This window comes from Thamnophis sirtalis, unplaced genomic scaffold (genome assembly GCF_051295495.1).
Source record: "Thamnophis sirtalis isolate CommonGarterSnake01/CBP01778 unplaced genomic scaffold, rThaSir2_p1.2 scaffold_6, whole genome shotgun sequence".
In the NCBI taxonomy this organism is placed as follows: domain Eukaryota; kingdom Metazoa; phylum Chordata; class Lepidosauria; order Squamata; family Natricidae; genus Thamnophis; species Thamnophis sirtalis.
The window spans coordinates 21,498,500-21,513,955 of NW_028261386.1; the positions used below are offsets into that span (position 1 = coordinate 21,498,500).

The window sequence follows — 15,456 nt, forward strand, 5'->3', positions numbered from 1 at the left end:
TCGGTACACTATTTTGCTTCAAATCTAAACACCAGGCCCTTCCAAGGACAAACAATGACTTGAAGTGGCTTCATTCAAGCCTGAAACAAGGATCCTTATCTAGTTATGTCACAGTCAAGTGTTTGGGAAGCTTTTGCCAGGTTTGTCTATTTATTAAATTTACATTTATATTAAACCAATTTCGTTGTATACATGATGTACAATGACAATAAAGCAGGGGTGAAATCCAGCAGGTTCTGGAGAACCGGTAGCGAAAATTTTGAGTAGTTTGTAGAACCGGCAAATGCCACCTCTGGCTGGCCCCAGAATGGGGTGGGAATGGGGATTTTGCAGTATCCTTCCCTTGCCACGCCCACCAAGCCACGCCCACAGAACCGGTATTAAAAAAAATTTGAATTTCACCACTGCAATAAAGGCTATACTTAAAACTTCATTGACTACCCAACTCCAGTGGACTCCCCAGTTTGAAGTGGGGGCTTTTCCATAATTTTCCAAGGAAAGAACGAACTTCCCCAATCTGTTGTTGAATCGGAATGTTGTTCTGGAATTCTTATTTGAGCAATGTAATTATACCAGACTACCTGTAGAAGGGCAAATGCTTGGGTGGAAAAGCTAGGGTCCTGCACTAGTGGCCTCTTCCTCGTTCAAGATGCAGGGGGAGGTTGTGCTTCCAAGGGCTGGCCAGGCAGTCTTATTGCTTCCACGTAGTCACATTGGGACGCCCTGGTCCTAAGAAAGGGCTCTAGGGGTACTTGTCGTCGGAAGGTCTCAGTGGTAAAATAATAGACCAGAGGATCTAGGGCAGCATTCACACAGGACAGGAGCAGGACATATCTGTAAGCCTGATCTAAATGAGTTGCATTCAACCATGGTACAAGATAGCAAAGTACTGTCAAATGGTAGGGCAAGAAGCAACCCAGAAAAATGGCCACATTCGTTACTACCATTAATCTGATCTTGGATATATTGATCAGCTCCATCTCCACACTTACACTCTGGTGGAAAACATGGAGCAGACTAGAGGAAGAAGCTACCATGACAGCCAATGTAATGGCATAGCATAGCACCATAGTACTGGAAATACCAGGATTCGTGATATATTCGGGATGTCCATCAAAACAGAGAGTGGAGCTTATCTCAGTCTTCTTGCCAACAAAGTACGTGGGGATGGTTCCCACAATACTCAAGGTCCATATACCCACACAGATATACTTGGCTTGTCGGCGTATGGCCTGTGACCAGGAGCTGAGTGGGAAGCACACAGCCATCCAGCGGTCTGCACTGATGCAAGTCAGAAGGAAGATGCTGCCATACATGTTAACCAAGAGCAGCAGGCCTGCCACTTCACATGTGATCTGAGATAGCTTGGGATGCCAGCCATAGTAGTATATCCTCAGAGGCATTGATGCCAACAGCAAAAGATCGCAGATTGCTAGATTCTTCATGTAGACGGTGGTGATGGAGCGGACAACATCTCTGAAGATAAAAATGTACAGTGCTGTAGAGTTCAGCAGGAGGCCTATCATAAAGATTAGTGAGTAGCTGCTGGCAAAGAACAGATTCTGTACCCTGGTACAATTGTGGCAGTTGCTGGAATCCATCTTTAAATGTCTAGCGGCTGATCCACACTTTGCAGTCTTTTAAAATTTCATATATCCTGGCTAGCAGGAACCAGGTGATGCCTTCCTCCTAGTTGAAAAAAAAAGATATTTGCAATTTATATTTGTGAGGCTACAGTTGCCAGGGTCATATATTTACTTTTTCATAGACTCTGTGAGACACTTTACAAAGTTCCATAAAATATATCATTGCCCCTAGGGTTTCAGTCTAAAGTTTCATACAAGCAAATCTTTCCTGACTTATAAATATTACTTCTCTTTCTCATTCTACCTGCTTAAATCCAATCTATTTAAAGCTAAGCTCCCTGTAGCCTTACTCATGTAACAATATTGGTGCTAAGTCGCGGTGGCGCAGTGGTTAGAGTTCAGTACTGCAGGCTACTTCTGCTGATCACCGGCCGCCAGCAGTTTGGCAGATTGAATCTCACCAGGCTCAAGGTTGACGTAGCCTTCCATCCTTCCAAGGTCGGTAAAATGAGAACCCAGATTGTTGGGGGCAATAGGCTGACTCTGTAAACTGCTTAGAGAGGGCTATAAAACACTGTGAAGCGGCATATAAGTCCAAGTGCTAGTGCTAAGGACAATCAATTTTGGGCAACTCATGAGAAATTCAGCCAAGGTTTCAAGGTGGAACTCCTGTTCCAAAATAATGGTTTTTCTTAGTCATCCCCCAGTACACTCTTTTAAGCTTTACTTCTGAAACCCGAACAGTCTTTGGACTCCTTAAAACAAACCCTCTAAACTTCACCGATTAGACAGGAAGCTGCAGTGTTGTAAATGGAAATTTAGATAACTGCTAGATTTTAAGGGCAAAGTTCAGCTATGGTAATTCATAGACCAAATCGTTTTGCTGCAGAATGTTGCAGAGGAAAAAGTTAGCCAGAGGTGGCATTTAACGTAGCAAGAAAGGAAGGAGAGGAAAAAGAAAGTGAATAGTTAAAGAAATGTAACTACTAGGAAGCAGCCCAACAATAATCAACAAATATTCATATAGTCTGACAAAGAATCAGAGGCCAGTCTATGTTTACGGTCCCTGATCTATAAAGCAGGAAGAAACCAAGGAAATGCCTGGTCTTAGTTCTATCTCATGAAAGCAGCATCTGGGGCCGAGATCTTGCAAAGGGAGCTGGCCGCCCACACATTGTAAGCAGAATTTCTCGGTGGCTAGCTAGATCAGAAACACCTGATTTCTTTAACTGATCTAGAATATACCAAGAGGTTTCTTGCAGAGAGCAACAGAACAAAGTAATGGGGTTTAACGCCATAGCCCCCATAAAGTTGGCTATCCAATTGGTCCATAATATTTGGTGAATAAATTAAGTAGGTTTCACTTATCTTGAATGTTCTCCCTGACCAGTTATTTACAGTTAAAAAAAATAGGAACTTATTCCCATCCTTCAGATAATCTGGAAGACTTTCAAAATCCAAAACGTCAAGCAGCTTTTCAAAACAGCCATATCTTATGGGTGCCAATTGCATGACTTCTATTATAAAAACTTCTTGGTTTTCACTTGGTATGTTCAGGTAGAAACTGGTTGGAAAATTGGTCTGATTTATAAGCCCTAAGTTACCACCCCATTATTGTACATTATTGTAAGTTATAGCACTCGGTTTATAGGGAACAAGTTTGATGGGCATTTCAAGTTTAAACAACATTTCAGGTTTTTAAGAAGAGATCGGACAGCTATTTGTCTGGAATGGTATAGGGTCTCCTGCTTAGATCCCTTGGACTAGAGTAGAGTTGGACTAGATAGAAAACTTCCAAGATCCCTTCTAACTCTGTATTCTGTTAACATCTGTGCAAATGTAGAAGATGGAAGAAGGATAAATATTTACTCATACGTAACTTCTTTGCAGATATAAGGAAGTTCTCAAATCAATGCAGTTCCCTATACTTGCTTTTAGAAAGGATCTTCCATCATGCAATTAAATAAGACTAAAGAAGATAAAGAAGATTTTGATTCATAATATACTAATTTTATTTTAAAACCCTTTTCTCATTACTTGGTAAGCTTAGGGATGAAATCCGCTTTAAAATGGAAAGGGCTTCTGGCTGCTGATTGCTAAGTCAAAACGTTCAAGTCCTGTAGGCCTCTGAACCTGTGCAGCTTTAGTCCACATGCATGTTATTTATTTTAAAAATAAATAATGCCTGTTTAAAATCCTAATATATCCAACCTAATTTCTCCCTTTTCACATAGAAAAATGATGACTCAGTAGCAAAGCTCCTTTGCAAGGAGGGAGCACTGGATTTAATTGTTGTGGCCTGCCAGTGGCCAGCAGAGCTGGCAGCAGACTCGGATAGTGAGGAGGTTGGGGAGGAACATAGGCAAGTCCTGGAGTCTGGGGAAGGCTCTGATCAGTGTTCTATGTTGGAGGCAAAGATGGGGCCAGGGCCATCTGACAGTTATCAGCTACCTTCTAAGTTGCAGATAAGTGGGGCAGAAGAACAGCTGGAGCTGTTTACCGATGTGCGCATGCGCAGAGCTGTCAGGAGAAGGGAACAATTAAGGAACAGAGGTCGACTTGGGGGTAAAGGAATAAGTTAATGGAAGCTGATTGGCCACTCCCACAGGAAATAAATAGGAGCAAAAGGGGAGTGGTGTTTGCAGGAGACAATTAGCTTGTTTCTTAGTGTGAAGATTTGCTTATCACAGCGATTCCTTGCCAAGTATTTCATTGTGCAACATTGCACCTGGAAGCTAATGGCCTGGCTGATATCCAAGGACTGATAAGGTTTGCTGTTGCAATTCCCCCTTGAAAGACTGTTTGTTGAATGTGAATGCTAGGAATTCACAGTTGTTTTTTTTCAGGACCAGGAGTCTGTTTCGTGATTTGGTGAAGCCTAGGTCAGAACATTAGTCCACAAAATGCCTAATTGAAAGAACAGGGAATGATAAGGCCTTTCTTTGGCTGAATGCCTGGAGAACCATCAGCCAATTCAGATAGACAGCATTAGGGAGATAGACAGATGGACTGCACTAATAGAAAGCCATTTCTTTTGAGCCACAATGAGCCACAATAGCGCAGTGGTTAGAGTGCAGTACCGCAGGTTACTTCTGCTGAGTGCTGGCTGCTTGCAATTTGGCAGTTCAAATCTTACCAGACTCATGGCTGACTCAGCCTTCCATCCTTCTGAGGTGGGTAAAATGAGGATTGTTGGGAGCAATATGCTGACTCTGTAAACCACTTAGAGAGGGCTGTAAAGCACCGTAAAGCAGTGGGAGAAAGGGGCTGACGTCACGACGTCACGACATGCGATCTCGGTGCTCTGAGATCGCAGTCGATATTTCTGCCGCTGGACGGTCAATTTGGACCTAAACCATCCCATAGAGACGGTGATTGAGAAGGGTAACTCCTGCTGATCTCAGGGACACCGCAAAGTCCCTGAAAGATTCAGGAATAGCCTTTATTTCTGGCGACAGAAACACAGCTAATGAAGCTGTTGAAGTTGGGACAGCTCTGGAACAGGAGGAAAGCGAAAAGAGAAAGTGTGTCAAATTGGTGAGGAAATTTTATTATTAGAAAAAGAGACTACCCCCTCCAAAAAAATAAGTTAAATTAAAATTGAAGACAGAAGACTATAAGCGGCGAAATTAATCTACATTAAACTTAAGTGTGTTATCCTGTTTCTATTTTTTTTTTCATGGGTGGAATTTTTGCAAAGGCTCCCTACTCCCTGCAAAGGATTAATTTTTTTTCTTCTTTTTTCATTTTTGCTTACACCTATGGATTAAAATTTTCCTTCTTTTTTATAACGCTTGATTGGATTGATTGGATTGTTTTTGATCTTCATTTAAGAGTTTTTTTCTTTCTTAAGCTTGGAATATAAAGAAGATAATAAGAAGGATTATAAAGAGGGTTGTAACAACAGGAGGAAAAGCAGTAACACTGCCACTTAGAGGCTGGAGGCTGGATACATTGTTTTTTCTTCTTTCTCTTTGATCACTGGAGACTCAAGGCTCTTTCAGTTTGCTTACTGAGCGTGACAGTAGGAAGAGCACAAGTTGTTTATTCAGGTGCTTTTTGGAAGTTCTATCACTAGCTATTGGAGGGAAGACAACATTTTGACTTGAAAGATAATAAATGAACCTGTTTGAAGTTTATTAAAATAGTCTTGAATCCTATAGTGGCAGTGCCTGCAAAATTGGAAGAATGGTGCAGCAGGAAAAAGAAACTGTAACATTGCAAATGATTATGTTTGAAATTCAAAATCTATTAGTTGTGACAGAGATTGGAGAATATGGAATACAAAACAGAAAAATTTGATGGAAAAACTGAGGATGTTTATCAAATGAAGAAAGTGGTGGACAGAGTTCTAAAAAATGGAAGAAAAAAATGAGCAAAGAGATAAGAAAACTGTGGACACTGACAACAAAGTGAGCATGGTTGGTAATGGCAAGAGCGGAATATGGAAAGGGGAGGCAGATGGATTGGAACTCCACGCCAGACTTCAAAGCACAGAAGAAGAAAAGAGACAAAAATTGACGGAGATAAGAAGAGAAATCTTGACAGAAGCACCAGTGATAACCAAAGATAAGCTGATGGAAAGAGCAGTTGCTGGGTTTCGAGCTTTTATGAGATATGAAAGGAACAACATGTTGCGAAGAGAAGTTCATACAAGATTTATTAAGAAAGTAACTAGAACATTAATGGTACAAATGGCAAGAGATATAAGACTGCACTATTACTGGAAAGATACAGGTTGATGCAATGAAAATGTATAATAAAAACTAAGCTAAATTTAGTTTACTAGTAGTATGTATAAAATGAAGTGACAATAGCTATAATTAAATAATGATAATACATATAGATATATTAATTTGATAATATGAAATTTTATATAAACAACACATGGAGATTATGAGAGGAGGTTTAAAAGCTTTGTCTAGAATATGTTATAAAGATGTATTATGATTGGATGATTTTAGGATGATTTAATAGAATGTTATCATATAATCCTATTCTAGATTTTGAATATTATATATAAAAGGATATAAAAACAATTATAGTCAAATTAAGATTGAGATATAACAATTGTGATATACATGAATACAGGTAAATTTTAAATAAGCGATTTGATATGAAAAGCAGGTGATGACTATGGAAGAGATGCATGGAAATACTGTAACCAACCGACACACTTTCTACAATTTGTAATGGAAGATGGGATTTTTTTATTTTCATGTTTGTTTGCCTTTGTTCAAAAATAAATAAAAATTGTTTGTAAAAAAAAGCACCGTAAAGCAATATATAAGTCTAAGTGCTTTTGCTATTTCTCTGTCCCATAATTTAATGCAAAGAAACATTGCATTATGCTTTCTAATTGGTTAGATGCAGCCACAGAAAGCTAATCTGTAAGATCATCCCTAGAGTAGCCCTCCTAACTTTGTAGAGCAGTGTTTCTCAACTTTGGCAACTTGAAGATGTCTGGACTTCAACTCCCAGAATTCCCCAGCCAGCATTCGCTGGCTGGGGAATTGTGGGAGTTGAAGTCCAGACATCTTCAAGTTGCCAAGGTTGAGAAACACTGTTGTAGAGTGTGAACATGCTTGGAGTAAATCAAGGGTAGCACCTGCAAATACTGACATAGGTAGTAATGACATAATGCAACATATAGTTCTATTTGGAGGACATATTGTCCTCGACTTACCACGACAATTGAGCCCAGAACTTCTGTTGCTAAGCAAGACAGCTGTTAATTCAATTTTGTCCCATTTTACAATCTTTCTTGCCACAGTTTTTAAGTGAAACTCTGCAGTTGTTAAGATAGTAACATGGTGGTTAAGCGAATTTGGCTTCCCCATTGACTTTCCTTGTCAGAAGGTTGCAAAAGGTGATCGCATGATCCCGGGACACTGCAACCATCATAAATATGAGTCAGTTGCCAAGCATCTGAATTTCGGTCATGTGATCATGGGGTGTGTGTGTGTTGCAACAGTCATAAGTGTGAAAAACGGTCATAAGTCATTGTCTTCAACGCCGTTATAAGTTCAAACAGTCACTAAATGAACTGTTGCAAGTCGAGGACTACCTGGATATCATTACATTATTTGGTTTATGATGTTAAGAAACATGTCATCATTTCGTTTTGCTGTTGCAAGCAATTGTGGCTTGTAACAGATGCCTCTCCCAATGGTGCTTTATCAAGAGGCAACTTGACTTTCTGGTTTTTCTTTGAAGAGGTTTCACTTCTCATCCAAGAAGCTTCTTCAGCTCTGAGAAGCGAAACGTCTTCAAAGAAAAACCAGACAGTCCAGTTGCCTCTTGAAAAAGCTCCTTTGGGACAAACATGACCCGGGTGACTGAGAATCTCCATAGAAACAGACGCCTATGTTCTGTGTTACAGTTACACCAAAATATGCCAAAATTAATAGCCATTCTTGCTATGACTGAAATACTGCATGTGCTACTGATATAACTGGGGGGGGGGGGAGGGTAGAGCTTAGATTGAATCTTGTGAAGTTGATGACAACATGCAATAAAATTAAAGAGATAAGATACTATGAAACGGTGTCACATCTAATTGACAGGAAGTTCCCCATTTACAGCACATCTACAATTGGGACCAGAAATTTAGTTGATAAGCGAGGTTAGCGGTGTCAAATTCAAGGCCGGATGCAGATTGCGGGGTGCTTAGATCTAGCCCCCAGGACCACCCTGGAAACAGTGATGGGCGGGCCCATGGTGCCTCCTGAGCTCCGTTTTCGGCTGTGACAGCCTCCTGCAACCCTCTGCCAGCGAAAACGGAGCTCAGAAGGGTCGCACACAGCTCTCCCGAGCTCCATTTTTGCTGGCAGAGGGTTGCAGGTGGCTGTTACAGCCAAAAATGGAGCTCAGGAACCTGTTTTCGCTGGTAGAGCACTCAGGCCAGCACAGGCGTCCCCCGACACAAGTGACTTTGAGCCCCAATGCCCCCCCCAGGTCAAACTGATGCAGCCCTCAATGAAATCGAGTTTGACATCCCTGAGCAAGGTGGTTCTTGAGTGACTCACAACCGATTTTATGACCTTTTTTTTGCCATGGCTGTTAAGCTATTCACTGCAATTGTTGAATGAATCACACAATTGTTAAGCAAGTCCAATTTCCCGCATAGAGTTTGCTTGTTGGAAGATGACTGGGAAGGTCACAAATGGTGATGAGATTCCCCCAGGACATTCCAACCAAAAAGAGCCGAGGTGGCGCAGTGGTTAGGGTGCAGTACTGCAGGCCATTTCAGCTGACTGTTATCTGCAGTTCAGCGATTCAAATCTCACCGGCTCAAGGTCGGCTCAGCCTTCCATCCTTCCGAGGTGGGTGAAATGAGGACCCAGACTGTGGGGGCAAGTTGCTGACTCAATTTGCTAAAAAATCTGTAAACCGCTTAGAGAGGGCTGAAAGCCCTATGAAGCGGTATATAAGTCTAATAAATAAATAAATAAATAAATAAATAAATAAATAAACAAACAAACCATCATAAATGTTTGTTAAGAGCGCCCACATTTTGATCACATGGGGATGTTGCAGGGCATGTCAAATTTTTCAACGTTCAATTTCCAAACGTTAGGGGTGTTCAGAAGTTGTGATCTGCCTTGGGGATTGTAAAGATATTTTGGTTACTTTAATATAATTTCGATGTGCTCGGTAAGTAATTACATAAATATCATAACTTTTAAACATTTTGTTTGTTTCTTTTGACAGTCATAAGTGCGGTCTTAAATGATCACACTGATCTGGGCAAGCCATAAGGAGAGAAACAGTGAATTCTTCCTAAATCCAGTCAACCTGTAGTTCCCAGCCTGCAGCTACCAACATGCTGGGGCTATGTCTTATAGCAAGGGTGTCAAACTCAATTTCATTGAAGGATGCATCAGGGTTTTGTTTGACTTTTAGGGGGGGAGCGCAATGTGTGTGGCCAGGTTGGGCATGGCCAGCTCGACATCACTTGTGTTGGGGGCACCTGTGGTGGCCTAAGCACTCTGCTAGAGAAAACAGGCTCCTGAGCTCCGTTTTCAGCTGCAACAGCCTCCTGCAACCCTCTGCCAGAGAAAACGGAGCTCGGGAGGGCTGTGCATGGCCCTCCTGAGCTCCATTTTCTCTGGCAGAGGCACCACAGATCAGTCCTTCATTGTTTCCAGGGCGGCCCCGCGGGCCAGATCTAAGAACCCTGTGGGCCAGATCTGAATCCCAGACCTTGAGTTTGACATCCCTGTCTTATAGCAACAATTAAGACTTGTTGCACAGACATGCCTTTATCTGGGAGGGAAAGAGTAAAGGCCATAAATATTTCCAGAGACATGACGTGAGAGAGGCCTTATTAGAGATTTAGATGAAGATTAAAGGAAATTTCTAAACAAAAAGTCCCAGCTGGATATCAACCATGGAAGCAATGATGTACCCCAACATAATAGATTTGAATAGGATACTGACCTATAAGGAGTTATTGGATGGACAAGGAAAACTGAAAACAAATCAAGAGTTAAAATTACAGGGAATTGAAATAGACTGGTCGCCGTACCTACAGATTCAAACAAGATAAAAGAAGGATTTAGAACAGTACCTATTTCAAAATGAACAGCAAGAATTAGATAAAATAGTAATAGGGATGGAAGAAAAAATGATTACCAAAACGTATAATTGTCTTTTGAAATTTAAAATGGAGGAGGAAACTGTGAAGGAAACAATGGCAATTTGGGCTAAAAATTTTGGGTACAACATTGAATTGGAGCATTGGGAAAAATTATAGGAAAAAAATTATAAATTGATGATGTCGGCAGCATACAAGGAAAATATCTACAAAATGTTGTATAGGTGGCATTTACCCCCGGTGAGATTGGCCAAAATGTTCCCAAATAGACCTCCAAACTGCCCAACAGGGGACCTTCTATCATATGTGGTGGACATGTCCCCAAACTAAGGAATTCTGGATAAATATTCAAAAATGGTTGGAAGAAGTAACAGAATAAAAAATCAACATGAAGCCTGAGTTGCTTCTTCTGGGAATAATAAAAGGAAATATAAGTAAAGATATACAATATATTACATTCCATATAATTATCGCAGCCAGAATCTTATTTGCCCAAAATTGGAACCAAAAAACCATTCCCTCAAATGCAGAGATTATAAAAATGGTGCTAGAATGTGCAGAAATACATAAATTAACAATGGAACTAAGAGATAGAGAGGAGACAGAGTATTATAAGGCATGGAATAGGTGGAATAATTGGCTTGAAAAGAGATGTAAAATCTCTGCATAATGAATAAATAGAAAATACAACAAAAGAAGATGGTATATATTCAGAAAGTAATAGAGATGTAAATATTGTATATATTTTAATAAGAACTAATCATGAAACAAGGAGGTACATGTATGAAACAATAGGTCATAGAATGGAAAATTTGAAATGAAAAAAAGAATACTGATAACAGAAAGCTGTAAAAGTGTAATTGTGATTTTAATGTTTAAAAAATGCTGAATAAAAATGATATTTTTTAAAAAAGACTTGTTGCACAGTCAAGCAGATATTTAGGCTGGATTTGGCATTTTTATCCACCTATTGCTATTATTGGTTATTCATGATTAAATTCACCATTTGTTGGAAACATAATAATTCAAATCCTAACCAATGTCCTAACCTATTAAGGTAATATATAAGACTACAGGCAGTTCCAAACAGAGTGCCTTTTTTGTAGAATTATGGTGCTCAGATCCAATATGTTCAAAATTTGCAAATATCAAAGGAGTCCTTTAGGTATTTCTCTGAAGGCTCCAATCATGATTGGTATAACAGCGGAATTCTTTTCTATAGGCATTCAATTTCCATCTACAAGTCTTGGTATTTTGTAATTTTTTCCCCAAATTACATTTTTCCCCTCAATCCTAGCATCCTCTGTTATAAGTGACATCAATGAACCAAACTTTCTTTTCAATAACTTGTATCAGGCATGTGATGAACAAGGAGCCTGTCCTTTTGGATCTTAAAATCCATAAAAGCTCATCCATTTTTCAAAAACTTCTCAACTTGATGGGCCCAATGGTTCTTGCTATATTCAAATTCAAATTGTGGTAACTTTCGGTCATGATGCTTCTTGTATTCAATTTATGTAATTTTGGTGCAGCCACTCTTTGGATGGTTAGTTGTTTCACCCTTTTCACCACAAAGACAACATTTGCTGTTGTTTCTTACAGGCTCAATGTTCACTTTCATGGCAATCCCTTGTTCTTCTAATTCTTTTTTCTTTTTAAGTTCCCCCTTTTCGGTCAAAATATCTTTATATCTAACAATGTTTCCCATATTAATAATATTTGGCTGCATTAACACTTCCATTGTCGAAAACCAAACTGGTATTTTCAAATAGTGTTTTTCTCTAACTTTCTCCCATACTAATAATAAAGCATTTCTCATATAATTATCTGATACAATCTAGATATGAAAAAGATACTAAATTATATGGCTTCCACATGGAGATGACAGAATTGGATGAGATACTTACAGGAACAGAAGAGCGAATGATTTAAAAAGTGTATAGTTATTTACTGCGTGTTAAACTAGAAGAACAGGTAAAAGAAACAATGATAGCATGGGCAAAATTTTTTGGATATCCAATAGAATTAGATAAATGGCAGCAATGATGGGAACAAAATTATAAATTAACAATGACAACTGCACATGAAGAGAATTTGTACAAAATGTTTTATAGATGGCACATATCACCTGAAAGATTGGCAAAAATGTTTAAAGACAAATCAACCAAATGTTGGAAATGCCACCAAACACCGGGATCATATTATCACATGTGGTGGACATGTATAAAAGCTAAAAAATACTGGGCAATAATTCGAATGTGGTTGGAGAAGGTGACGCAGCAATATATTGACTTAAAATCGGAATTGTTCTTGTTAGGTATCTTACCAGGAAAATATAGTAAAGAAAATGTATATTTGATTATTCATGTAATAACTGCGGCTAGAATTGTGTTTGCACAAAATTGGAAAGCTGAAGAAATCCCTAAAGATGAAAATGTGATTAAGAAAATATTAGATTATGCAGAAATGAGTAGCTTATACTAGCAATTAAAGGAAAGGAAGAATCTGATTATTATAATATATGGGGTTATTTTATCATTGGTTAGAAAATGAATACGGATAAAAAGTATAAAATTAAATAATTTAGGAAGAGAAATAATATAACAGGAGATATGTTAAGTTGTAATGTTAAAATAAGAATAAATATATATAAAGAATTTGGGGGTAAGCTATAACTATTATGACACAAAAAAAATTGCACTCAGACAACACGCTGATTAATAAATGATGAAATGTTTGTTTTAAAAGGAAAAAATTTAAAAAAACTTTTACCAAAAAAAATGCTCACTTTCATAAAGCTTGTTTTTGAGCTGCGAAAACAACCTCTTCAGTTTCTTTCTTTTACACTGATATTAATCAACCTCAAATGTGCTTTTTGTTGACTTTTCAGTGGTCATCCATTGGCTTGTTCTCACACTTAACAAATCAGTTTTCAGTTGTTTCATTTCTATATTCAACCCTGATTGAACTGATTCTGTACTCAGCAATGCTTGAAGTGATTGAAGTAAGGCATACAGAAAGAAACAGAATAAATTCTGCCTAAATCCAGAGTTCTGCTCTTTTAAGCAGCCTGTGTAGGGGTCCCAAGCCTCCACCCCATCCCTGTTACTCTTATTTTTTCTTCCCATTATACACAATTGCAGCTATCATTGTCCTAGAAAAGGAGAAAAACTTGGCTCCATTTTTCCCCTCTGTGGTGCATAATCTTATATCACATCCCAGCTTCCCTTCCCTTTAAATTAGAAGATTTCATCTTTCTTGGAATTAAAAACATAAAAATATTGTTACTGTACACTTTTCTGCATCTTTCCCAGCTGTGCTAGATATTTTTCATAAGTCGTCATTGCTTTATTTCTGGGTTGTTTAGCCAAAGACTGACATGTCAGTTAACCACCATTAGTTACCCTAAGGTAGTTTGTTCCTCAGGTACTTTAGTTTTTCATGAAAAATCAATGGAAAATCCTTCTCCACCTTTCAAGAGTTTTATGGATCGAGTCACTGATCATTTCCCTATTCAGCTATATACTGGATTCAACTAATATTAGAATTCTAGGGTAGAGCAAGATATTTTGAGCTAACTTTCTTTGATCCCAATAGTACCTATGAGTCAGAAATCTCCAGCTGGTTCGCACATCACAATAAGCAGTATGTAATTACAGAATAGCATGTAATATTAGCTATAGCTAATGCAATTACAACACAATGGCATAATAACATAATATTAACAATAGCATGGCTTAATAGGACGGGTTGATTTGTGTAAATGCTAAGAAAGTAGTTGGACTTGAACATCAGTGCTATATCACAAATTCCTCAATTCCATTTTAGCTTAGACTTAGAGCATTGGAAGAAGTGAGGCAGTCATTTCTAAAGTAGACTGTCAAAAAGGCCCAGTCTTAACCTTTTAGTCTGAGCAATTAATTCTGCAACCCTAGTTTGGGAGCTGTATTAGCTGGCCTAACCATCGATTTATTTCTGGGGGGAAAGCTAATTTCTGATGCTCCTTCATATCCCTCAAGAAACATCTTTATTCTTTACAGCTGTTAGTTTCTTTGCATAGAACCCCTCAGGAAGGAAATGCATGGAGATTCTCCATCATCCATAGCGGTTGTCTGAGTTGAACTGAAGAAACTTCTTGGACGAGAAGCAAAACGTTTTCAAGGAAAAAAGAAACAAGACCAGTGTCGCCTTTGGGGACACTCAAAGTAATCTGTCTGAAATTTGTTATAGATAATCTGCATCATTTGGGCTGCTACTACTAAACATTTCATCTCACTCTGTTTCAACTTGAAACAGTGATGGTATTACATCTCTGATTATGAAGGAACGGGGAGGGACAAAAAAAAACATTTAAGAATAACCATTACAATCCAAGATATCTGTTTCTTTCTATTTAACACAGAGTGACTATATACATTGGGGTGGGAAATTAATCTATGGATCCTCAACCCAGCAACCTCTCCTCCAGGTATTTGCTAATTCAGGAGGTCCATTTTCTCCTCTCTTTCCAAAGAACTTACTCACAGAGATTCACATCCTGGAATGACTGGTCATAAGAGCAAGGAGCTGCTTGAAGAGATCACTTGCCTGTATGTCTTCAGCACAATCATCTTCCTTCCTGCTGTTTAAAATGTAAAGCAGAAGAAAACCACACTCCACCTCCTATGATACAAACCGCATGCAAGGCTCTGTTTTGCTATTTGCTTTCGGCTGCCTTTGAAACGGGGAGGGGGGGCTTGGTATTTGGGAGAGGAAGTTTTAGTACAGGAGAAACTGTAAAAAGGGCGTTTTGTTCTCACTGTCTACTGTGCATGCTGGAGACTGGTGCTTAGTGTTGGTCAAGGCCAACCGTCCTGCATACCACCTGATGATGCTACCTGAAGATGAAACTCACATGATGCCTGATGAATTTGCAGATTGAACAGTGGGATGAGGGTTACCGGGGGGAGGCGGTTGGTCACATATTGATATGTATGATTTCACTCACTTTTGCCTCAGATCTTGCTTTGCTTAGCTGCCAAACTTTATGCCAAATTGTCTAAATGTGAATTTCATCAAGAGAAGGTCGACTACCTGGGCTACCGCATCTCCCACAAAGGCATCGAGATGAACCCGGCGAAAGTCCAGGCTGTAACTGAGTGGGCACCTACTCGCACCCGCAAACAATTACAAAGTTTTGGGGGATTTGTGAAATTTTATCGTCAATTTATTCCCTCATTCACCAGCATTGCTTTGCCCATTACAAATCTCCTAAAGTAAAAAGGGGAGGCC

The 15,456-nt window shown here is 39.1% G+C and overlaps 1 protein-coding gene across 1 annotated transcript; it reads right to left on the bottom strand.

The window, feature by feature from the left end:
- Positions 1–314: 314 nt before the first annotated feature.
- LOC106547704 (lysophosphatidic acid receptor 6) lies at positions 315–14,789 on the bottom strand. Its single transcript, XM_087719090.1, has 2 exons — positions 14,710–14,789; positions 315–1,689 (listed from the first exon to the last, which is right to left on the bottom strand). Exon 2 carries the CDS (start codon positions 1,599–1,601, stop codon positions 645–647), a length of 957 nt encoding a protein of 318 aa, XP_087575216.1. The 5' UTR covers positions 1,602–1,689; positions 14,710–14,789; the 3' UTR covers positions 315–644.
- Positions 14,790–15,456: the final 667 nt, after the last annotated feature.